The sequence below is a fragment of the Ischnura elegans genome, chromosome 10 (assembly GCF_921293095.1).
Source record: "Ischnura elegans chromosome 10, ioIscEleg1.1, whole genome shotgun sequence".
Taxonomy (NCBI): domain Eukaryota; kingdom Metazoa; phylum Arthropoda; class Insecta; order Odonata; family Coenagrionidae; genus Ischnura; species Ischnura elegans.
The window spans coordinates 25404689-25431329 of NC_060255.1; the positions used below are offsets into that span (position 1 = coordinate 25404689).

Genomic DNA, 26641 nt, shown 5'->3' on the forward strand with positions numbered 1-26641 from the left:
GAAAATTGATCTCGATAGAGATCACTTTCGCGACGAATAAAAATTATCATGTGAATCAGGCTTTAGCAATGAAAACCATTGAAAGTAAATTCCTGAAAGAGTGTCAGTGTATCACATTTTCGCAATCAGCATCACCATAGTTTAGAAATAACAACACTACCTTTAAACTATGGAAAAGATACCTCACCAAAGGAAATATCAATTCATATGCACTGAAAATAACACAAGCACCCAAAATTTAAAAATGTGAAATTTAGTTAGACGCTAAAAAAATTCTCAAAGTTAACAGAAATGCTTGTTCTGGCATCTAAATGGAATAAAAATCTTAAATGTGTCAATGGACCATAAAATTTATCCCTAAAAAGTTCCTTTTCAAAGAAAAATGACTCATTAGATTATGAAATCAACAATTAGTACATAGACTAATTAATTTTGAAAGCAAACTACCATGACAAATGATGAACAGTATGCTTTTGATGCCCGAATATCACACTTTGGACAACTACATAATTATGTATGCATAAAACTAAAACGACATTTTTCAGAATGTAAATGATTTTATACCAAGAGAATATTGGCATATTTACTGTCCTGATATAAATATGGCTAAAATATGTTTTTTCTGAATTCTCTACAAACAGATGTGACCTTTGCAACTGGATCATATTGACTTTAATAAAATCCCCTTTTATGAAAGATAAACATCAGAATACATATATTTGGGGTAATGCTTGCCAAATAAGAGAAATTTAAGGGCAACTTTCTATGTGCATGATAAATAGGCATCTCCAAATAATTTGAACTAATACGAAGATTTTTTTTGCATCAAGATGGTAATTATCATGGAAACAACTCAATTCATATACATCAGAAATGTAACATACATTAAAATGAGTTAACTGGGGATACTAGTCAATGAGTGCTAAGCCACATATAACAAATGAGTATGAATCCTGTTTGGATATCGTAATAGAATGAAACATGATTTAATAAAGCACATGCGAGAGTTTTCATTGATATGTCCCACTCAAAGGGAATTGATGCATACTTCCAAAATATTGCCAATGCATAACCATGGATTCCAAATCACACCAGGCTTCCAAAAATATCATTTCATCACTAAAAAATATACTTCTCATTTAACGATAATAATTCAGGATACATACATCTGTACTGGGATATTGACGATGAGCAAAATAACATTTATTAGGAATGAATGGTAAGTGACATTTTGGACAGTGATGCAGCATGCAAATGGTGAAGAGTATACTTCTGTCTTCATTTCTGCACAGGAATTTTAGTACTGAAAAACTGAAAGAGGTTTGATGTAACACATATCAAAGCTCCAGATATTCCATTAAATACACCTTAAAATAAATATACGAATATTTTTAAAGGAAATAGAGTCAAAAAATAACATGAATTAGCTAAGAATATAATATATCATTTTTGGGAAATAAGTCAGAACGTGCCAATTTCAGCCTCAGGCATCATTTAAATTACCTCTTTCCAATTAGTATATACAGGTTTCAAGGTAAAGAATGACAAACTTTTACAAAATTCCTTCATAGTTTTTCAAAGGCATAAATAAATATAATTATAAAGATAAAAAAATATTGAAATTTTAAAAATATATTCTAGCATACTATACATTAGGACCCTGACATGATGAACACATGTTGAATAAAAAAACTTAATAAATTTCACATGTTTTCACATGTGAAATTTGCATTTTTGTATTTAACCTGAAGCAATTTCACAAGTCACACCTTAAACTATCAATTTTTTGATGAACACAGTTACAAAAAATGTTGTGAGAACGAATATTTTATTACAGAGGGTAGAGGGCACACAGGGGATGAGAATTGGAGAGAAACAAAAATAGGCCTCTGCTCTATCAAAACCAACAACAGGTGTAAGCCACGACTCTGTGTCTACTCGAGAATACAAAGCGAATCTCTCAAAATTTTCTCAGTCAAGGATATTTACTTATAAATCAATCCTTATTTTATTATTCATATTGAGAAGAACTCAATTTACACTTGCCAGTGATCATTTCACACCATCAATTAAATTGGAATGTAAGCCTGCATGCCATTGCACCCATAGCTACACCAAACAAGTGTAAAGACAACACTAAATGACTGCCCTGCCAATGAGCTCAGAGTCTTCATTAATTCTTAGACCATTTCAAGTCGTTATGTACCAGAACCTTGCATAGGAAGAACATTCAAGGCTGAACGCAAGGCCGTCTGGCACCACATCAGATTAGCAATGAGAGCTCGCAGAAGCAATCCACCTGAATTTTTTGTTGCCATTACAAGACAATTGCAGGAGTTCACCACAAAATTGTACGATGATTTCATACATTGATTTAAGAGAGTGACCTGCAGGAAGGGAAAGCTATGAAAGTGCTCAGGTTACCTATTTCACTCCTATAACTAGTCCCCAAGGATGTAAGTAATTTCTGCAATGAAGAATATACACCAACTTAAAGTTTTTTGTGAAGATCTGAAACTAGCTTTGAGGTGTTTACTGCAATGTTTAATTCTCTTCCAACACTTGTAATCACATGTTTCATTTGCGAATCATTTTTGGTAATAATGTGATATGCTGTTCCTCTGCAAGCAACCAAGCGATTTACATGCCAACTAAATTGACTTATGTATAAATTTGATTTTTTTTGATTGGCACATCATCCAGTATTAGAGAGATCCTCGTGACCCCTATATCGATGTGTCAAATAGATTAGGGAGGGAATTCCTATTCATCAAATAAGCAAGAGAGATGTAAGCACTTGTTTTTGTCTAAGTTTTAATTTGAAGCACAGCAGACTTCCAATTATGTATCTGGCTGCAGATCATCCAAAGAGTTTCACACTCCTTCGATGTTTTCTGCGATCTATATAAAAAATAAAATCGGATGCTAGAACAACAGGATTATCTTGTCTTAATGCAACAATACACAAGGCTCAGTGGGATAGCCAGGAATTTTGTTCGGAGGGGTCCAAAAGTAATGTGGAAAATTTTTGAAAAACAGGGTACTAAGTACACACTAATTTTACCACTTTTCATAATCGAAAACACTTCATTGCAAAGAAATCTCACGATTTTTCAATTTTTGTTCTTTTTTATGAAGGAAAGAAATTGTGTATTTATATTTTGGGGGGGGGGGGGGTCCGGACTCCCCAGACCTCCTCATCACACCATCAACAAGGCTTATAATTTACATTATTATTCCCCTTGTAAAACATAATCATTTTCTCTACTTGTGGACAAGGAATGTTTCAAGTTTCCTTGAACATCTGCTCCAGCATTGCAGAAGATGATGAGCAGCGAGAAGAAACTGTTGATTATTTTATTTTTAGAAAATTCTTCAAAGGGCAACCAATCGCAGATTAAGAAAAATTTTATCCACAATCTCTAAAAGTATTTCTCATATTGCAAATGCCAAATCATTACTGTAGCCTTATATGCGGTTGAATACAGCCCAATGGAACTGGAGATTTCGTTGCTCTCAGGCATGACTACGCCACGACCAGTCAAGGTCAAACTGGAGAGGAAGGGAATAGTAGAAGTGAAGGTAGTGGGAGAAGTAGAAGCAGAGACAAAGGAAATATAGATTGCATGAGTCACAGCTAGGTGCTTGACTGCACAGACAGTTTGCTGGAGTATATGGAGCAGTGGGAATATATGAGTGAAATCACATGATCGCTGCTAAAACGATTGCTGTCAGGAGAAGAAAGCACTCAATGATTCAGGAAAGCAATATAAAATAACAAACTATGAGAATAAATAATAATAATACATATATTGCTTCATTTATGTGAATTATAAACACTACAAGAAATTAACGTGAAAGTTTGGATTACCCATGTTTTTCTAGTTACAATCTATTCAGAATTTCAAGAGATTTTGATAATATTCATACTTATAAGATCCTCTATTGCACTTTAATCCGCCCTATTCTTGAGTATGCCTCTATTGTATGGTCCCCGTTCTATAACATTCACATCAAAGCTATTGAGAGTGTGCAACGCAGATTCATTAGATTAGTATCCTACAGATTTAACATCCTCCCTATTATTTATGACTTAACACTATCCCTTCTTAATCTGTTACCTTTGGCAACCCGTCGATTACACCTGGACATAACATTCCTTCACCGTCTACTGCATGGAGACATTGACTCTGTTCATCTGGTAGAAATGATCCCTTTCCATGTCCCCATTTTAAACACTAGGCAAACATTCATGTTTTCACTCCCTCATTCTAATAGAAATTACGCCTTCCACTCACCCTTAACCAGAACTATGCGGAGCATTAACTACAAATGTAGTAACATTGACCTTTTTAATTTAAATCCAAAGAACTTAAGGAGGGAGCTGCCTTTGTTTGTGCAATGACTTGGATGATTTGTTCTTGTGTATGGTGATAGTGTCTGTTTCCACTGTTTGAGAGATGTGTGACTGTTCAATCTGTTATTCTTGACTGCTGTGTTTGTTTTTTCTATTGTTGGTTTTTGCAGCAAGTTTGTGCGATTGTTCCTGTATTTTTGGGAGCTTGGAAATGTTTCAATCTTGTGTTAATTTGTGCATTTTTGTAATTGGGTGGTTTTCCCGTCAATAAACTATTATTATTATTATTATTATGTCGCCTCGGATAATCGGGAGTTTGCTATTTGCTTATTACCCTTGTGGAAAATTTCTAGCTTCCCTCTTGTAAGACATTGAACTGTGACCCAAAATTTCAAAAATTATCTAATTTCTATTTACATCAAATTTCATCATCATTCAATTTCTATTTACATTTCTACATCAAAGACATAATCTCTCATTGAAAAAGCCATGAAAACACCTGTATAATGAAAATAAAAGCCAAACTATGTAGATCATATGAATTACTCACTAAGGTTGGCAGTACATAATAGCATTACATAACATCGGTATTATAAAATTAAAAAAAACAGGATAATAATCAATAATTCATAATTAACATACCTTGCGAACAGATAGTATAGCCCCTCCAAATGTTTGTTGCACTACCAAAGAATTTTTCAGCCAACCTGGCAAAGCATCCTGAGTCTGAGGACGGGCATACCGTATATCCAGAAGGAGCATTGTGGCATAATCCCCTTTGTGTCGAATACAACGACCAATTGATTGATTCACAGCCTTCATACATAAGGATTCATAATACCTCTGCCCAGCTTGTGATAGTGACTGAAATTAAATAACATAATTACCTTAAGATTTTTGCAAAAGCCACATTAAGGATGTTCATAAATGTACCAGTGGCTCCAAGTTTCAATGCCATTTAAATAACACAAATAAATTATAGACCATGGTTTCAATTGCTAGTAAGTATCCAAAACTGTGTCATTGTAATACAAATTCATTACAGCTTATATCAATAATATGCATATGAATCTCCTCTTTCTTCCATGGTTATTTCTTTAATCTTCCATAATTTATTCCAGGACAAAATAAGGAAAATTGAAGTAACCCAGTAAAAGTATCAATCTGACTGTAATGGCATTAAAAATTAAAGGTTTTCTAATATATGTATAATGTTATCACTGCATTACCTAAACTTGCAGCTTACATATGTCATGCACCATAAAAAATGTTAAAGATATGTATTTACAGATGATTTACAAGCAAGTTGAGGATGGAGATCCATGGCTAGTTATACTGTGTACACAATTTAAGAGTAAAGAGATCAAACATCAAAAATAGGTTGAAACACCGATAGCAGGGAAAGTAAAATTCAATAGTGGATAAAAATACAATCAGATTAAATTCTTAAGAATACAAAGAAAAACTGGCTATCATAATGTATCCCACACGTACAACAATCACCCTCCCGTTTAACGCAACAAAGAATAGCAATGGGTCAACTTCATTCTGTCATAAATTATGGTACGGTGCTTGTGAAATGAAGAATAACCCAACAAAAATATTCATACTGGACTTATGACAGAAGTACTTTAGTCAAGCAGTCATAATGCTCCAAGCATTGTTCTTGACCACACACCACAATGCCACACACATAATTAAAGATGATGACCATGACATATTTATAAAGTGACCACTCAGGTTTCGTTAGCCTTTCATGATAATGAAGCTGTTCTATGAAATCCATCTAAACTGGACTTACTAACTTTCGGGGTCACGGTGTATCATTGATGACGTTCACATAATAAGGCCCAGATCAATGCATAATTAGATTGAAGTAATACAGTAAAAACCTGGTTCAGAATCCAAAAAATCCTTGACACACTGATGAGATGATTTATTTTCATTTCCATTCATTAGTGGTTTCAGAAATATACACTTACCACCATCAAGTCTACTATGGGGTAGTTAATATATAAGTATGTATGTATAGGCTTTTACACAGAGAAAGTCAAACTTTAGGAAATACATTTACAAATTACAACTAATTTGAATTGAAAAAAATCAAGCCTTAAAAAGTAATCTGCACCTACCGAGTGAGTATTAAGGTATCCCATTTTTTCTTGTAAAATAGGTGAGAGTGCATTTGGATACGGCATTCCAACCATAATGACACATCGGCCAAGATCATTCCCAAAATTAATGCCTTCACTCATTTTTCCACCTACATTCAGAATAAAACATGTGTCAATACATTGAATATGTATCTAGTTCTAAAATACTTCAGTATTAAGAAAATATGTAGAGGTTTATCATTCAGGTTGATTTTGTAAGCAGTAGGTAATTTTGTTCTCTCTTACAGAGATGCCTCATTAGGAAACAGTCGCCCTTTTCTAGGCATCTCTGATAGCCCCAATAGGTTTGGGTAGCATGATACCACAAGAAATTTTCCAAATTAATAATTTCCAACAACAATGGATTTATATTAAAAATACAGATTTTTTGGTGATTCAATGCGCATTACACAGAATTTCAATTTCAGAATACAGGTAATTACTTGTATAGCTGGAGTAAAGCAATGGAAATGGTTGAAAATATTGGTTGAGGAGCATGTGGCAAACCGAAAACATATACATAAATGCTTAATTGAAGTTTGGAGTGGTAGAAAAATTCAAATGTTCCCAAAATTCTTACGGCATTTTGTTTCTATAGACTGGTTGCATGTGAACAGAGACGTTGGAGATCCAAAGAAAAAAAAAGATTTTTCTCCATCTGCTGAAGTACAGAAGGCTGTGGCAGCATCATAGCCATTTTAGGACTCTTTCATTCAGTCTAGTGATTTGCCACCCATCAATCATTATTGTTACCACCTTCCATGATTTTGTTGAAATCAAAGATTCACCCATAACACATGTTCTCACTCATAATCTAATTGTCGATAAAGAGAGAGTAACCAAGTCTCTTGAGAGTCATGTCATAACTGAATAGCAACATATGATTTGCTAATATCCCAGATTTAATAAAAGTGATAATAATTGACCATATAAAATATAAATCCTTATTAGAGTATGCATAAACCTACTGTTACAAACAAAACTCAAGCAAATACATATGCAATATGCAACTAACTCATTATGCATTGAGAATAAGATGATTTGATATCCTAAAAAGTTGCGATGGTGGTTGGCGTAACATGGTGAAACTCCTTCATGATGCACAAAGGTTAAGAACAACAGCTAAGTGTTTTCTTAACCTTTGTGCATCCTAAAAAGTTGTTCGAGCCTGAAAACTTAAATCAAAACATTCCTAAATGATTTGTTTGATACTTCCTCCATACGAGGTAAAAGAGTAAGCTTGAAATTACAATCACATAAAAGGCACATACTTACCAACAACACTTAACAGAATGGCACCAGTTAAAGTAGAAGCACCATTTTTGACATTTTTAATTGAAGATGAAAAATTCTCCAAAACTTTTTCAACGTCAGAAGCTTTTTTAGGCTCTCGAAAGACCTAGAATTGTTACAAAAAAATTTCATTCCTCTTTTTACCCATAAATACATTCAAATAATCACTATATAATAGAGAGTTAAGATAACGGAATTCCAGGGAAAGTTTACCTTCTTCTTAAGCTCCAACTTGGCAACAGTTCCACTTTTTTCGAGTGTTTCAAATGCAAATTTCTCATAATCATACGATGGAAAAAAAATGATTATGCCAGCAGGGATTACATTACACATATTTAACAGAACACGACCGAGTTCATTAATCTAGAAGTAGTAAAAAAGGTTAACCATTAGAATCCAAGTGATTAAAATGAGACTTGGTTGGGGGCACAAAATGTTTTCAAAAAATGTCCCAAAAAATTAGTAAGACAGACATCCACTGCAAAATAAGAAGACATTGTAAAACTTTTACTAATCAGTTGAATCATTAGCCACCACAAAATGGAGAAATGGTAGGTGAATAAAAGGCAAACAGCAAAATATGTTAAGCTGTAGAAAGAATATCTCTTTCAACGTAAAAGGAATTAAATACCGCAGCGTAACAGAGATGTACATATATCTTGATTGGACTTATCTTATTCCACAAAATTTCTTTTCCAGCAAGTAGGTAATATTTTTAAAATAAACAAAACTCTCATAGTCAAAATTTATATTAAATTACTATGAAGGAACATTTATTTTTTAAATATATCCATAAAAAGTTAAATCTTACCCCATTAGAGCATATTGATTTCCTGATTTTTGACTGCAAAGATGCTAATGCACAAAAAGGTGGTCTCCTTATTAACACATTATGGTCTGCACACGTGTTTTTACGTGTTTCTGCCGCCAGCGCTTATGTGCCGATCACGCGTTTTTACGTTTTCATGCAGTGCAGTCTCCTGCTGACCTCTACGGATTTATTTGGAACTATTTCGACCTAGTTCTGGTTTGTGCGTCTTCAGGTAGCTTTACTGTTTGTTTTTGTGAAAGTTTTTCTCATTGACGTCTTTTTTATCGACGTTATAATAGTTTGAACATATATTGAGGCCTGTGGCATATAATATGACCGGCCCCAATGGCTAGTCTAGTTTAAAGGGTGCCGGACCAAGAGGTGTTAATAAAACTTGATTAATTGAATAGAGTAAGTCTCATCATCATCAAAGAGAAGAGGATATCTGTGACCCATGTTGTTAATTTAAATCTCGCAATTTTCATTTCACCAGGTTTTTTCTGCAATGCCATTTACATCATTGTCAACTCAACTATCATAATGAACTGAGCGGAACAGCAGACCCTGCAATACTAGGATATACAAAGGAATACGGGACAAACACTAGGATAATGAAGAGTTCACTTTTAGCAATACTTTTTCATGAGTTTAGAATCAGCTTCTAACTATCCTTTCCACTCCCTCTTCTAGTCACCAACTATAACTCAGAAGCATTCAGAAGACTAGTCTCTCAGCACTTAAGAATTATGTCCTATATAAGTGTGCAGTAGTAGATGGGGGTTAGCAGAGCCTTATTGTTTGGGAGTCAAGCGACAGCCAGCCTCCCAAACCTCTGAACACTTCAAGGAAAGGCATAGCTTGGAAAATAAGGCAAAATCTCACTTTGGTATGCTCTCTTGGAAATATGAAATGGATGATAACAATTATGAACACAATAAATGTTTTGCTGACATCATTTAGGATAATCTCAATAATGCAGATTACCCTTTGTCTAAGCTTTGTCACTGCTTGCTTCCCATTTTGGGAGGGCCATTTTAAATTTAAGTGGGGAAACACTAAGTTTCTCCAATGACATATTGCCATGGGAGAGGAGTTCAAAGAATACTCAATGAAAATTATCCAGGCTTTCATCTCGGTAGCCAAGACCATCCAAAAGATGATACAAAACTCAAAATGATAAAAAGAAGAATTGCATAATATCCATGCAACTCTAATGCGGCATGATACCTGAGTAATGGAATATCACCAAACTCACCGTCTCGGGTTTGGATCTTTCTTGATAGGAAAAATCCAGAGCTCTTCCAGATGGGCCTCTGAGTACGACCATTGGTAAAACGTTTTCCGCTGGAACAACATGCCCACAGGAAAACTCTAAAATTCTCTCCTCTGTTGATGAGTTTGATTGAATACAGTCACTCTTCCTCCTTAAATGAAATGAAAATACCAAATTAAACTCGACATAAATTATTCCCAGGAATTCCATAGCCTTGATAGGAGAAAATGCTACATAGAAAAAAAAAACTAGGTGGACAGTTCTCAGATAGATACAACAAAAAGTCATGCTATCGCATATTGACTAGTGTTTCACCTGCAAATGCTTCACTTGCACTAAGGTGGATTTTGCACTTCCTCACGATAGTTTCATGCCACAGTGCACGTACATGGTTCTCTTTACTTCAATAAAAATGTTTCTACTACAATGTTACTATAATGTTTCTAAAATGTAAGACATTTTTATCAGAATATCATTAAATTAAATTGCAACTGCGCAATCTGCAACACAATTAACAATGTTTAGAACAACATTAATGCCATGTGCAATAAGGTGCAGGAGCAATGAGACAACCGCTCCGCTAGATGAAGAGGTGGGAAGCAGAAATGCATAAAGGAGAGGCGGAGGGGAAGGAGTGTGCTCCCTCTGTCTTTCAAACAACGTGGCAAAGAATGAAGGAGTCAAGGACGAACATGTCAGATCTTGCTTCAGTGACATATGGTGACATAGTTGCCTTCAAAGCAAAGCTGGGTGAACTATGTGATATATGCATTTGTCATTTCCAGTCAGAATCTTTTTGCTTGAGGGTGCTTATGCCATGTTTGTTTCTTTGAAAATTGTGCTACTTGAATATTGGTATAGTCTTGTTGTATTTAAAAAAAACTTTGAGTCAATCAATTAGAGCATTAAAAACCTAAACACTGTCAGAAATGCATCGCATTTGGTCTCATTCTTTTTTGAATCTCATGCATATCATCCTATTACCGAAAGCTATCGAAACATCTTCAGGTCCAGTAAGGCACTCACCTTGCATATGTAATCCAGAAATGGAGAATTGAAGCAGGTAGGACGAAAAAGGTCAGTGGGTGAGAAGGGGAAGGGATGAAACATGTTTCCATTATTCTTGTATAACTTGATATTTTCCTTTGAAGATAATGATTTATGGTCAGTGCAATCTCAGAAAGAAAAAAGAAATATCTGAGGCATGGGTTGATGGAGGACAGAGGATGTTTTTGAAATCTGCAACGTACATAGTTACTTTTGACGTTTATGGCACTGAGATTCCCACAATGGTTGCTTGTGGAGATTCACACTACATATGTGCTTGTCGTATTTGCCTTAAAATTTTCCACTGCTGAAATTCTGTAGCACAACACATATGTACGAGAGTGCATGTGAAAAGTGGATAGGAACTCTTTCCAATCCCTTTTATGGGACGCTGCATTCTAAAGCATTAATTTAAAATTCAGGATCCAGATCCGATGTCTTCAGTCAATTTGGATCAGAAGTATCTGGTGAAGGGCAATATTTGTGGATATTTGGATTTGAAGTATCCAATCCAACCATCCCTAGGCTAAATGCTAAATGTTAGGCCACAGGAAAAGTAAGCACGTTCAATGGGAGTACAGGGTAAACAGAAATATACAGAACGTACAGTTACATTAATATTTCCTTAATTTATGAATCCAAGGGCTCACATTAAAAGGAAATAAAACTAAAAGATTAAAAAATCTTGAGGACATTTAGAAATTATTTCTACTTCTTTCAAGACCCCGGATCCTTACATAAAATGTGCAGAGGGGAAAAAGAGGATTTCATAACACTCTGAAATATCATAATCATAAACTGTACGACATTGTTAGAAACACCTAAAGCATTGCTTTAAAGAAATCCATTTCTTTAACATAAATATTTTACCATGCTAACTATTTACCATAAATAATGGCTTCATAGTGGACAGATCCAGTGGTTAAAATCCCGTAACATGGCACAATCAACCTTAGTGTACGCCCTGGGAAAACCTTCATCAGTGTACTGTATTTAATATCATAAACAATTACAAAATTGAATCTCATGTAGGATTTGTACAATACATACCTTCCATCATCTTTATTTGCCACGGAGGAATGAATAATTTTTTTTTCATCCTCCTTACAAGCTAAGTACAGCTGTTCCTTAAACTCTGATATTGGTTGCATTGTTCCTCCTGCCAAAACTATAGATCTGAAATGATCGAATATCATCACAGAATAAATACCTTTATACTGCATGAGTGAAATCTTAACACTAGAAGTACAAGAACCTGGAGTACATGAATATGTTGGCTAGGGATCATTTGACCCTAAATATGCTTTATCAAATTAAAAGCTGCTTTAACTTCCTATAGTCTTGAGTTACAACAGAGTATTTCAAAATTGACAATATTCATTTTAAAAATACCTCAGAATTCAGATACACATTCTCATAGTTAAAAAATTAATAATGAAAACCAAAATGTCCATAAAAACTTCTTAACTTTTGCATCTTTGGCCATTCTATAGACCTGCTACTGTATGGAGGTATATGCATGATTCAATGCATGTGATTTCCCAGTTGAGGATAAAAATATAGGACTTGTAAAATAATAAATACATGTATATTAAAAAAACTATGAAGTATTTAAAATCCACTCAGCATGATCGAGGTGTAATTACCTACTTTTCATTTGCCATTTGTGGTTTTCCTCCAAGATAGGATGAAAAAATAACACTCAATTAATGCTTATTAGAGGGTTCATAGGGCTCGAGCAGAATCAAACGTGGTACTTCATGGTTTACAGAACCATGTTCAAAGAACTACCATACCACATAGTGTATGAAATTCTACAAGATATTAAGAACATACAGGTATTATGACTATAAGTACACTAATGGAGTGAAAAAAAAAGGTTTCTGTCAAATGACCAATTGTATACTACTATCTATAACCTCTGGTAAAAAACATGAAAAATTCATAGAAGAGTACTATCTGGGCTTTTTGAAGGATGTTAAAGCCTGTAAGACTTTACATAATATTACTATACTTTTACGAATCACAAAAATAATACTATAAGGACGTGTCAATAAAAAAGAGATATGATGAGCATAATAAAACAAGAATCCATCCAGAAAACGAGTAAATTAATAAAAAAAACAGCAAAATTATGGACTATAATAGCTGTGATTACCATACTGAGCAGTTTCCGGGCATCATGCTCGAAGTGCTAAAAATAAAACTAAGACATTTTTATCAGAATTCTTATTTTTCCAAAAGGACATACCTGGGAAGTGTAACTACATCGGACAAATGGGAAGCTGGGTTGAGTAATAGGTATTTTAGACTGCCTTTTCCAACAGTTCTACCTCTAGTGATAGCAACTCTACCATCTTCTGCCCGGTTGGTAAGTCCCTCCAGGAAAGCAATGACAGGAAGCAGAGGGTTGTTGCCACATTTTTCATCAACTGGGCTCTCTTTAACAGCTACACCAGATTCAATATTTTTCTCTGCAATTAGCAACATCATGAATGAAATAAGCAACACTGCATATGGTCATTGAATGAACAAACTATCCAAAACACACTCTCATCATCAAAATATAAAATGAAGTAATATGCCACAATGGCTCATTACCACCAATGTAGTTTATTTGGTGAAATTAATTTTATTTATTTATTTCACCGCCAAAAACGGCACAAAGGCTTTTACACTGGCTGACCTGAGTACACATATAAAAACAGTTTAAAGACTACCGTACACAATAAATAAAAACAAACAAAAATAAAAATGTTTACAAACAAGCAGGGGGATAATGGGTTAGAGAGTGGTGAATTGTTCAAATGGCTTTTTTAAATGATTTCAAAATATTGATGGAGGGTCCAGGGAAGGATATTTAGAAATAGAGAGTTAAACAAGGAGGGGATTCAGTAGAAAAGAGAGCATTGAGACATTGCAAAACAGATTAGGGGAATGTGAAGCAGAAATGAATCAAAGCCGATGGAAAAATGCATTTTGCCTATAAGTTAGGATTAATGATGAAGACATGGATTCAAAGCTGCAAAGCAATTCATGTGGCTATAGCACAGAGGAAAATTTTCAATAATTTTGACACTGTGCTCTTCACATGAGTTTGAAAGTCATACAGACACAAATCCACTTCCTCAGATTCCCCTGCAGTTTGCTCCGATATGCGCATGCTTTTCCTATTAATTTGCTCTTTAACCCTTAGAGTGAGGGAACATTTTTGAAAGTTTTGCATACTGACTGTGGCATTTAACCAAAATTTGGATATCTTGCACTACCTGGACATCTTGCACTTGAGCACTTTCCCTCACCATTGGTTCACTAAGGAGTTTAACTCTAACAGACTAGCCCTCGTGGCAGGGGGTGCCTCCTGCACAGGGGATCTCTTCTGCACTGGCTGGCAGCTAAAATCGTGAACCCCCACAGACCAAGGGTTAATTTTCACTGAGCCCAAATTACTTGCAACAGCACTATACCAATGATATTTAATGGGTAATAACCTATGCGTTATGGTAACATTGCATATTTGTTCATAATTTTGCCAATGAAATATCTTAAAATAATTAGCAATAGTTGCCAAAAATCATCCACCCTTGGCTGCGTGTCTCACAATGTGTAGCAATGTGATCACCGATCTGGTTTCTTCTGCAAATGGTAAAATTCCTCAAATCGCTGAGCGACGACATAAACCATATTCCAGACACCATAATAACAGTTGCAATGCAATAATTTGCATGAGAGGTAGTTGTGGGGGATGAATAAAGATGAGCATGCACTTTGCCACTCTCATTGTGTGACCCTCAGAAGCAATAAACATAAAGCTCTAGTGAAGTCATAATGTGCGATCGTGCAGACCAAGGAGTATGGTTCTTGGATACAAGCCATTAAAGCCACTAACAGTTTTGTACGCAAGGTTGCTCTTGCTCATTATCTGCCATTGTCATCAGTAAGAGTTGCTGAACTTTTATTTTTATTCTACAATATTGAGAAAGACTCGCACAAAATAGCTCTAAAACCTTTCCATTTTCAATTTAAACTTACCTTCTTGTGGCTGGTTAGATATTTCTTTAAGGAATGCTTTTATTCCAACTGCAGGTGTATTCTTTCCTACATCATTATTTATTTTTCCATCATTCTTGGTTTTATAAACCTCTGAAAATCCTTGAACCTGTAATTAGAAGGTAATTCGGTGAAAATTTTCTCTCCAATTTACTAAGCAGTGACAACTCCAGCAATAAAGATTAATTTTGTTCTGCATTATGGCAAGTCCCAGACATTTTGTGTACTGCGATTTGCTGACAACAAAGCAGTCCTAGCTGAGATAGAGAATCATTTGAAAGAGACTTTGATAAAAATGGATAAGATAATGGCCAGATATCCGCAGAAAATCACCAATAAAGAAATATGAAAAGAAAATGAAAATAAAAATAAATAAATGAAAATATGGGAAGAAATATGTCACTATGTTAAGGCTAGCAGATAGGATAGAGCAATGGAGAGCTGTATCAAACCAATCTTAGGATTGCTAATGTTAAATGAAATAAAATAGCTATTTTTTATTCCACACTTTATTTTAAATCGCACGGTACAATTTAAAATAAAGTGTGGAATAAAACATAGTTATTATATTTCATTTAACATGAAGCAATTCCACAAAGTAACGCCTGAGACCTTGTTTTATATTAGGATTGTTAACTTATGATGATGATGATTCTGTAATTCCAGTTCCCATTCGCCTTAAATATTCTCCAGGCTGGAGGAGGATCTTGATTTAAGCATCATAATAAACCGACTTCACATTTTCACCAAGAAAAAGATTGAAAATGAAGGCTTCATGAAGAGATTTATAATGCTCTATGAGTAATCTTAGGATTGTGACATTCATGACTTCTATTTATTTGAAAAAAAAATTGCCACTCCCACAAATAAAAACACAAAAAAATGATGACTCATCCATAGAATAAAAAAATTGGAGAACCTATGAACTCATCAGCTAATTATGATGCACTGCTCAGTCGCCTGCATCAATGACGTGATCATTCACAGGATCATGCGAGCAAAATACATGTTCTAATTTTCACTGAATGATCATGCGCATGATGGTTCATTCACCATTTTTCCCGTTATACACGATGAATGATTTCATTCGCATGATCATTCACCATGTATAGCGGCCTTGAGACACTCTCCATTAAGCTTTTATAACCAATGACAACATTTTCACTGATGATGTGATGATAAAAACTTGGACCTAACCTTTCTCACAACTTTACTTTTAGCTATGAACTCCTGTAGATTGTAGAGATTCATACTATCAATTTCAGCAGAAGAAATGAACTCTAGCAATGATAGCAATTTCGTTGCAGAAGGTCCACCTTTGGGAGCATCCATGGGATTGCCATCAGGAACTCCACCTAAAAATAAAAACGTTAACATAAAATATGTCCAGTGAGGGGATAACAATTGAAGAAATGTAATTGGGTTTTGTTATAACCAACTAAAAGATTTTAATAATTACAATTATAAAGTATTCAGGGTGTCCAGCCAATCAAAGAAGAAAAATTTATGCATACTGTATATGTCTGAATATAGTCCCCCCTTTTTTTTCCAAAAATGCCTGTGGTAAAAGTAAAGGGGGAGACTATATACAAACATATTTTTTTAACTTTTCCCGAAACTGAAATCAAAATTATGGGGGGAGGACTATATTCAGAGGGGGACTACATTCAGTGAAATACGGTAATTCCAGGTTTTCCACCAAAATTTTACAACATTTCAGGTTAATCTTAAGTAATTACTGCGACAGATAGGAATTTTAAAATGCCCAAAACTACTTCAATACTTTAAATAACATTATATTAGTGCATTATTTCACATTCCTAATTTAAAGACTTCACTTAGGAATAGAAATTTTATATTTAGTTTATGAAAGTCTAACTTGACACCTCAAGACATTCGTCATAATTTAATGAGTCATATAGATAAATACATTTTTTCATAAAGTGCAATTTAAAATACAATGAATACAATTTTAAAGCATTCATGTACATATAATTGTCTTTAGTAAAATAATTAAATCATATTAGAGTCAAGAGTGCTAGACATTTCGATTCTGTTGTCTTGTCTGACATTCCACATTTCAATGCGGCTGTACGAAGTCTACAAAGCTACTGTGCTTAAAATTACAACAAACACAATTAGGGCCATAACATGGGTGTTGAACTGGCAACATTTTATATGAAATGAATATGAAAGAAAAGATTTTGATATTCCCGGTTGGAGCAAATATCATACATAATTCATGCATAATTCTAGGGACTAATAATTCACCCACCATTCCCAATTTTCCCGGTCGCTGGACACCCTGAATATTTCTTGAAAAAGTAATCAGTAAAACTACAAGTACATTTACAATGAGGTTCTTCTCTATTTTGCTCCCATAGAGAACTCAAATCTTCACGTAACATTAATTTTCTAGCAGTGATGCAAGTGCCAGGACCAACTATGATAACTGTATGTGCTCTAACATTGCTACTATTCAATTGATGAATTCTTTGAGGATGCCTCGCAATTAATGTTATATGTATATGTATTATAATATATTGTGAGTTTCTTTGTACTTTTGATTTGCTTTTTATGTTTTCTTGACGGGTCCTATACATGTATATTCATATCTTTTCTGTGACCAATTAAAAAAAAATAAAATAAAAATAAAAAAAAACTCGACCAGCATAAAAAAAACTTAAACCATAAAGTGAGACTGTTTCTCAGAGGAAAAGTTTGGACCTAATGCGAAAAAGGATACATATCCCATCAAGAAGGGCATTGAAAAAAAGGTTTGAGCAGAGACACAGAGGAATTAAGACATATCATTAACTATTGAGCGATGCAGCAAGGGTTACGTATAGATCGGAGAGCAGCACAGAAAGCATATTATAGGCATATGTTAGAGCTACAAAACATTAAATCAATCACCTACAGACAAAAGACGATTAAGAAATAGCTCACTCACACAGTGTTTTATCCATAAAATGAGAGATGCCCTTTTAAAGGTGAGGCTACAGCTCACCCTGACATAAATCTGGTTAATTCCTAGCCTTAGAAGTAAACAGCAGTGAATGTCACTTCTACTGATACCATTAAAAAATTCCCCAAACCAGAGAATGAACAACATATCTTAGGATTTCCTGGCCTCTTATATGGCCAGAATGTTCTCCAATCCTTAGATACTAAAGGCATACTACTACGTTTTATTGTGATCTATGTTCCATGGTCAAAATAAAAAGCAAAGGAAAAAAAACTTATGAAGCTTACCCAAAATTTTAATTAATTTCCCAATAACAAACATGAGCTGTTTGAGATTCAGCAGATTTTTGGCACTAAATCGGGTGCAGTATTTTTGATGATACTGCTTAAGCTGAGAGTAACCATGGGTAAGCTGGAAAAGTAATGCAAAAAAATAAATAAAAAATATGAGCAATAAGTGACATAGATAAAACACAACTCAAAGAGTTACTCTAACATCAATCCAAACAAATGAGTAAACATTGCAAAAAAAAATGGTGCCGCAAATATAAAAATAAATAAAATAAAAATAGACTTAAATAAAAAAAGCTGTCCACAAATCCCCGTGCATAGTGGAAAGTATTGATAAATTAATGTTTTATGTATGTGGCATGTAATTTATGTATTGCAAACACGCAATGAAACTTACTCAGGATGATATCAATCATAATACTACATTCAATGGCAATTATAAAAATTGTTGGGTAGTTCTCCCCCTCCCCTTCAGCGAGTGTCACCGTCCTCGGGGTTTTCCAAGGTCCAGCCGATTCCCTTTCGGCCCCTTTCTCGTGGTCTCTACCAAAGGGACTCGACTCACACCCTTTTGAAGTGAAGGCAGTGCCGTTACTTGAGGGTCAGTAACCCTCAGACCCTATCATCCATGCCCTAGCCGAGGGCGTGGGTGTCATTCAATGTTTAACGAAAACCTGGAGCGTGTGGATGCAAAGTTTTGGCGTGCGCTTCCCTGTAAGTCACATGCGAAATAAAACGAATTCCATCAAAGGTGTCCCTTGGAAAACCCACAGGACGGCGACACTCGCCGAAGGGGAGGGGGGTAAGTACCCAACAAAAATAATGATGAGAGAAGTGATGCGGGAAGCAGACCACCCAAGGATAAGGTCGGATATTGACACAGGAAATTCTTAGAAAGATAGAATTACTTTTATTTACAACACCATACAAAGCTATTAAATAACTCGGAATAAGTTAAATTATAATTAAACATTACTAAAGGGTCTTTATCTATCATAAATAATTTTTTTGCACATTAGTTTAAAACAATGGAATGCCATTAAAACTCCTATTCCAAGTCAGAGAATGACAAGTCCTCACATTCAAAAATATTTTCCTCATTCCTCACAACCTGAGGGGCTTCTCACTGTTTGAGTCATATGGACTCATCGAAGATTTTGAAGACTGTTGGTCTTGAGAATGACACATTAGCCCGGCGAAACTAGTCGACAGCAACATAAAGTTTGTGGAACAGTACATACTGAGTTTTTTTTCTACCATGAATATCTCCTTGTTCCACCAAGTCACGCCAAAATCAGTTGATTTCATTAATTATGATGACCAACATTACACTTTAAAGCTAACATTCACTCCGTGATTCAACCTGTAGGTTGGTTTGAGTATGTGAGGTTAGAGTTCACTCCACAATATGCCACAGACATATTATTCCACACATTCAGGATAGGGTGGCCAGTTCCTTACTATAGGCCACTTTGCACTCAGAGGATTTTTGTTTGAGGGTGGCTGAAGGATTCATCTGGGATATGAACGAGAGAATCCTAAGGCAGAACCTAAGTGCTATACCCAATAGACTACCACACTTCACAACTAACATGAGTCTAGATAAAAATGTCCACCTGTAATAATGTCAGATTTGTCATTACACATGTATTCCCTATCAGAAAAACACCCAGTAAAACAGAAAACTTTTACCTGATTACCAAAAACCTCTGCACTATGTATATGCTCCACAGTATCCAAAAGGTTATGAGCCTCATCAACAATAACCACATTTCCTCTAAGCTGGAGACCAATTGCATTCCTAGTTGAGCGGTGTAACAGGGTGTTATAAGGTACCACAACAACCTAGATGGAATTAAAGAAAGACGATCTTAAATACATGTGTACACTAAAATTAATCCAGTAAATGCTAATTCCATTAGGGATTATTTCAATAATTTGTTCAGAGGGATAAGAAATTTATCCTGAAATACACAATACTTATTAATAAAAAAGGCAATATTGCAGAATGTGGCAGGGGGGAGAAAAAATTTAACATGGATTAGATCAGCCGGTCAATATTGGATGGGGAAACTGAAGAAGTACGGGAGATTGTATAAAAAAGACAATAAATAGAAAAATCAATTGGACTTAAAGGGAAAATGAGAATTTTTCTCTATCCACATTCCTCTATATTATCAAAAAAATAATGCTAAGTAACTAGGACGGAAATCACCTGAATATTAAATGAATACAGCAAGGAAAGGTAAATATCACGATTTTCCAAATTTTAATATGACAATGAGTAAAGGGCATAGCTGAATAAGAGGGTGAAAAGTCCCCCTTTTGAGTTCTTTTCCGAGCTTAGGGCATGCGATTTGGGATCAAATAGGACTAATCTCCCCATACTTCCAGCTCGCTAGTGCCCCACCAGGGCCGGCTAGCTTGAAAATATGATTTTCACTCTTTTTATATTTTCTCTCTATTAAACTCTATTTATATGCCCTTTGTGTATCAATTACTCCACGCTGATGAGGAGATGTAATCTTAACAAAATGACATGCATGCAAAAGTCTCATCCAACCGTACAGTTTGAAAGTCATTTTGACAGTAACAATGTTTTCAAAATTTTTAGTACAAAGGTATAAATCAAGAATTAAAGGTTTTAAGAACCTAAAAGTAAAAAACATTTCAACAAATCAAATTGAAACCTGAGCATCTTTCACTGCCGCTCTTGCTGCATAATATGGACAAGCACCAATCTTTTTTCCTTTAAGTACAAGGTCCTCCACATCAGCTATTCCACCATCGCCGACTATAATCTCCTGTGTGAGACACTTCAGGGGAGCAGGGCGAAGGAATGGACACCCAGCAGATGTGCGAGATCGTTTTAGAATTTCCTGACAAGATCCCCCTAAAATCAATTGAAATAGGTAGTGAAAAAGTATTTTCAAATAAAAACTAAGGTAAATCAATAGCCATTTAAATTTAAAAATCTGAATGATTTCATGTAACATATCCATGTATAAAAAGATATTAATAATTTTATAAATAGTATATGTTCATATCAATCAATAGCATCTATATTTACACAACAACTTGCCAACTTTATTGATGAAAATAAATGACATACATAATCATAACTCACAAACAGTTTTTATTTAGGTATAAGAATGTTTAGAATTTTCCACGTGGGTTCAAAGAGTACTTATGAATGCTATCCCCTCCATACATTTTATCCATTAAATGACTGGTTAATATGAACAGATTTTTTAAAAAATTCAATGGGACAAGAGAATTTGTGCAACTTCTCCATTCATAAAAATCACAAAACTAGAAAAATAGAAGAAAAAATAAAGAGACTCACCACAGCCTTCTGATTTTTTTGTAGGCCTGCCTTTCTTGTTCTTCTGAAGCTCAAGACACCTGAAAAATACATAACTATGTGCATTAAAATTTTCCAACTTTCTTTAACTCATTTTTATGCAACAGGTCCTGTATTTGATGAAATATAATATGTACCACCTTTCTCACTCCAGACAAATGGAGAAAGAAAGGCTTGTCTTCACTCGGTATAAAAATGCTTAACTACACACAGCAATTTGATCACTCAGGATTAAAATCATGTAAATATGATTAATGATACATACAATTCATAGACGTCATTATATGCATGTTTTCACTATTCTTTTTGCTTTTGTTAACATAGGTAGTATAAAAATGGAAGCATAAGTCCCAACCAAAAGGCACAGAAAATCCAGTTTCAATGAAAAGAAACTTTAAAGAAAACTCAGACTTGCCCAATGGTGGAGGGGTATCTGCAAATGGGCTTACATCCCATTTCCATAAGGGAATACAATCAGCGAGAGGAATTTAATGTTTTTATTATCTTAGCTAGAAAAAATTTTTATCAGTTTCGTTAAAAGGAGAATTACCTCTCATTTATGAGAGCCTGACTTCTAAGCTTGTTGACATGAGGGTTGATACACAGAGACTGCCGTGAAGCTAAAGAAACCAAGCGAGTTGATTCTCCATATGGGCTACGACGCACTTCCCCCACAAATTGTGACAACTGGGAGTGAGTCCTGCTACAGAAGATGATCTGCAATATAATAATTTGGCGCATTCACAACAAAATTCAAGAGATAACAGTAAAGACTAAAAAAGGCTACTTTTTCATAAGACATGACAACTCATAGAGTATGTAGGCAACAAATGTACTACATATACATTCAACATAAAAATGTTCATTTAAATGTAATGAAATAACAGCAGACAATGGTGGGTCATTCCATGTCAGTTCATCCAGTCATGACACCCACCCATTCACACTTAAAAGAAATTGTAAGAAAAGGCTTGCTGTTTGCATTACCCTTTTCAATGCTTCACTCCATAATTACCACATTTGAAGGCACCGAAAATCTTTCTTAAAAAGGAAGAAAGATTTTCGGTGTTCAAACAAAAAGTTAGCTCTTATCTTCAAGATAAATGTTTTTACTCAGTGAATGAATAACTGGCATCTACATATTGATTGTGTTTGTGCATATATATTTTTTTCATGACGTGCCCTATGTACTCACTCTGGTATTTGTATCTTTTGGGCAAATAAAACTATTCTATTCTATTCTATATGACTCACCCTTATTTCAGTACGGCATCCACAAGAAAAAAGTCAGTGGGAAGGCCCAGCACCCCAGCAACTTAAGTTGATGCCTTTTAAATCTTATACGACCGTATAAATCAAAGTGGGATTTCAAATGACCTTGATCTTATAAACATATTTAATAGTATACTATCAAGCTCGTTCCATATCTCGCTGCCAACTCCTTTGATATTGCAGGAGCCAGCAAAACGATAGTAATATATAATACGATAAATAACATTACATAATATCAATCAGCTTAATAATAAATACATTACTCTTCCTTTGAATAATAAATATATATTAGTAAATTTAATTGTGTCACTAATGAACATCAACCCATGGAGGTCAAACCCTCATATATACGATGCAGGTGATTTTTTAGCTATTATTTTGGAAAAAGGTACGTCTTCTACGCCATCAAATACGGTAATCACAATTAAAATAATCATAATTATAGATACTTATTTTTGCAAAACAGTCCCCAGGTATTTAGTCTGATGTGAATAAACACCCTTTGAAAAATTTTCGAACTCTATGGCCCATCTTTGTCAAATGCTGTTTTATTCAGGTACAAATAGATATCCTACAATTTTTGAAGCTTCACGTTTAAAGTTCAACCTGAGGACAGGAAACAGGTGTTCCCTGGACACTCAGGAAAAGTTAATTCTACTTAGTTGCCGAGAATTATAATTTAGGTCTGATGTATCGAATTGATTTAGAGACAACAGTTGCTTGCTACTGTAATCCTCAACAACAAGTGCCATTCTAGAGTTACAGGATTTTTCATATCCATATGATTTATTTCTATTTTTTTAATTAATACCATTGAACCTCAGTTCTACAATGAAGCAGAGCATACTTTTGAGGCATTTAAAAAAGTAATTGACTTTCAGAGGAGAAAATACAATTTCCAAAATTTATCGAAGCTAGAGATTAGAACAAATGGAGGATATCTTCAGCAAGTTGGGGTATGTACATTGTACAATGCAAGTGCATAGTACACATGCACACACTTACCTTCTAAAGCAATATTTACAAAGTTCATTTGATATGTGTATCATTAAAAGACATAGATACATATTATAAATAGGTAAGTTACAATATATTTACATATCTAGAGCTATCTCAATCATTATAAGCATACAGCTCTTTAAAATAAAGATAACATTTATATAAAGGAGGCAACTGGTTTATTTACCTTAGTATCTTCTTCTGAATCATCTTCATTTTCTCCTTTTTCAGTATCATCACTATCCTGATCACTGCCATAATCTTCTAAGACAAAATCTGTTTCACTATTTATTTCCTCAGAGGAATCAGGAGTAGCACTCTTTCCATTAAGTTCTTTATGTTTATCAGCCCCAAAGAGTTGTTGAAACTCAAGGTCTGCTTGGTCAACAGCTGAACTCTGTATTACATGACACAGAATGTTTTACTCCAGTGCATGATCTTCATAACCATAAGGCTATATATACAAGTACATTGTCCCTCAAAAGTAAAGGTACACCTACAGTGAGTCACCGCTCGAACTAAGGTGAAACATCAAATTAGAACAAGGGCTGACCTTCCTTCGGCAATGCTTTTAAAAGCAAATGTGGAAAGAGGATCATAAGGTTGATTGGGAAGAAGTGGTCATGGGGAAAGTTACAAGTTGGTCTACAGTCTGCCTTATTAAGTAGAAGTTGAGGGTTGAATTATCATAATACAAAATCACTCATAATTATGTAAACAGGTGCAAGAGTCAATAAATATGATAAACAGAGGTAGACCCAATATGGAACCTTGTTGGGCTCCACATTTAGATTCAACCAGTTTTTTGGCTTATGTTAGTGCTCAATTTATGCTTGATGTTAATTTGGATGTGAAAAATAAATATTGGTAAGAATTTATGGCCCAGCATTTGAAACAGGGATGTCGAGTTAAAAAGAATAAATAACTCAGAGAATCATACAGAAGGCCTGATATTGTGGCTGTGGTAAGAAGCAATAAGATCGGATAGCTTGGTCACATAAGACGAAGAAAAGAGGACGAAATTATAAAAAATAGTGTGGATGCCCACAAGGAAATTACCCACCAGAAGTTCCAAGAGTAAGATGGGATGACCCAGTAGCAAATAACATGGGAAAATTAGGTGGTGATGAGATGGTAAGAACGGGAAAGGCAGAAGGTGGCTGGTTGATAAGGTAAAAAACCAGCCACAAATTGAATGGCCACAGAAGTGAGTTAATTAGGCTCATTTACTTACAGCAAGATAGGTATGGCTTGACCGGTGACAAGGCATCACCATTCCAATACTTCACAATTTAGAATTAAGTATACCATGTTCATAGAGAGAATACAGATGGGTCTGTAGTTCTTTGATTCACTGTACACCTTCCTTTAATGAATTGATCAAATTAAAAGTTTACAGTAAAACAGGAAAGGTCCCTTAGAAATTGACACATTAATATTTATAATTAATCATAGCGGGTGTAACTTGGTGGAAATCCATAATCACAGGAATAGAAGGATCAACAACTTTGCTCTGTAACGAAACCATGGTTGGTGTTAATAAATTAGGATGTGGAAATAGCAAAGTTGTTGATCCTTCTATTCCTGACATTAAAAGTTATTAAATATTTGACTAAAACAAAGGCACAAAGTCTCTGCTATGAACAGATGCATATTGCGTACGACCTTCCTCACATACTTAGGCCCACCATGGTCGTACTGATATTTGAAAAGTTTCAACATGCTTTTCAGATATTCATATTGATTAAAATACACTTCCATCTAAGAGATTCTCAAGAAAGTATCAATTTTTATTATTTCACCAGTTTAAGTATTTTACGGCTTCAAAAATGAACAAATTATCTTCTATTCAAAATGAGTTATGCCATTTCAAAATTGTTCCATTATTCCCAATGAGTTCTCCCTAAGTCGATGGTAGCAAGGATTAACATAAAATAAACCTAACTTACTCTTATTTGTTTCAAAGCCTTTTTCATTTCCGTTATCCTCAAATCTTGCTTCTCCAACTTTTTAAGCTTCTTTTCCAGTTCATCCTTTCGCCGAGACTCAAACAAAGACTGGGCTTGAGTAGTCAACCAATCATGCCCAGAATCACTGGTTGCAGTAATTTCAGCTGAAATGCGCTGTATTTCGTTTTCCAATTCTTCTCTCCGTCGTTTTCCATGATCACTCAACCAGCGAAAGGACCCACAAATTAGACTCTGAGATTTACCCTTAAAAACGAACAAATCCCTCATTTATCCAACTTTTGGGAGCATAAAAGTGAGCAAATAAGTATCACACATATATATACGTCAACAACTACAGTTGCGATTGAAATAACCTGTAGCAACACAAGAGCTAACTTCCTTACCGTGCCAGTAGGGCTCTCAAAAATTCCTATTTTTTGGTTTTCCAGGCAGAGGTATAGATTCCTCATGAAATCAACCTGAATTGGATAGGGGTCGAAGGGAAATGGAAACTGTTCGGGAGGGTGCAACGAAATAATGTTATCTGCCATTGTAAGACGATTTTTGGATTCCTCCGAATAAAGATATTTTTCCATAAGCAGTTTTATATCCTGGCAATATAGCGCTATCAAAATTTGCAAGTCGTTGCCCTAAAAACACTACACCGACTAACTAATAACTTCACATTACGAATGAATTATTTTCAACCATAGAGCTCTATGTTTTCAACCTTTAACCGCGAAACTGGTGTTTTAAATCGCATGTGTTTTGTTAGAAAACAGATGAATTCCGACAGAAAAGTTGCTGTTACTGCA

At 34.8% G+C, this 26641-nt stretch overlaps 1 protein-coding gene across 1 annotated transcript; it reads right to left on the minus strand.

The window, feature by feature from the left end:
- Positions 1-26: 26 nt before the first annotated feature.
- LOC124166981 (ATP-dependent DNA helicase DDX11) lies at positions 27-26560 on the minus strand. Its single transcript, XM_046544731.1, has 18 exons — positions 26231-26560; positions 25827-26090; positions 24065-24274; positions 22157-22323; positions 21589-21647; positions 20933-21135; positions 19935-20087; positions 18240-18363; positions 16182-16339; positions 14967-15093; positions 13186-13408; positions 11985-12110; positions 9870-10038; positions 8017-8166; positions 7786-7909; positions 6490-6620; positions 5000-5221; positions 27-1311 (listed from the first exon to the last, which is right to left on the minus strand). Exons 1-18 carry the CDS (start codon positions 26420-26422, stop codon positions 1279-1281), a joined length of 2835 nt encoding a protein of 944 aa, XP_046400687.1. The 5' UTR covers positions 26423-26560; the 3' UTR covers positions 27-1278.
- Between the last annotated feature and the right edge of the window lie 81 nt (positions 26561-26641).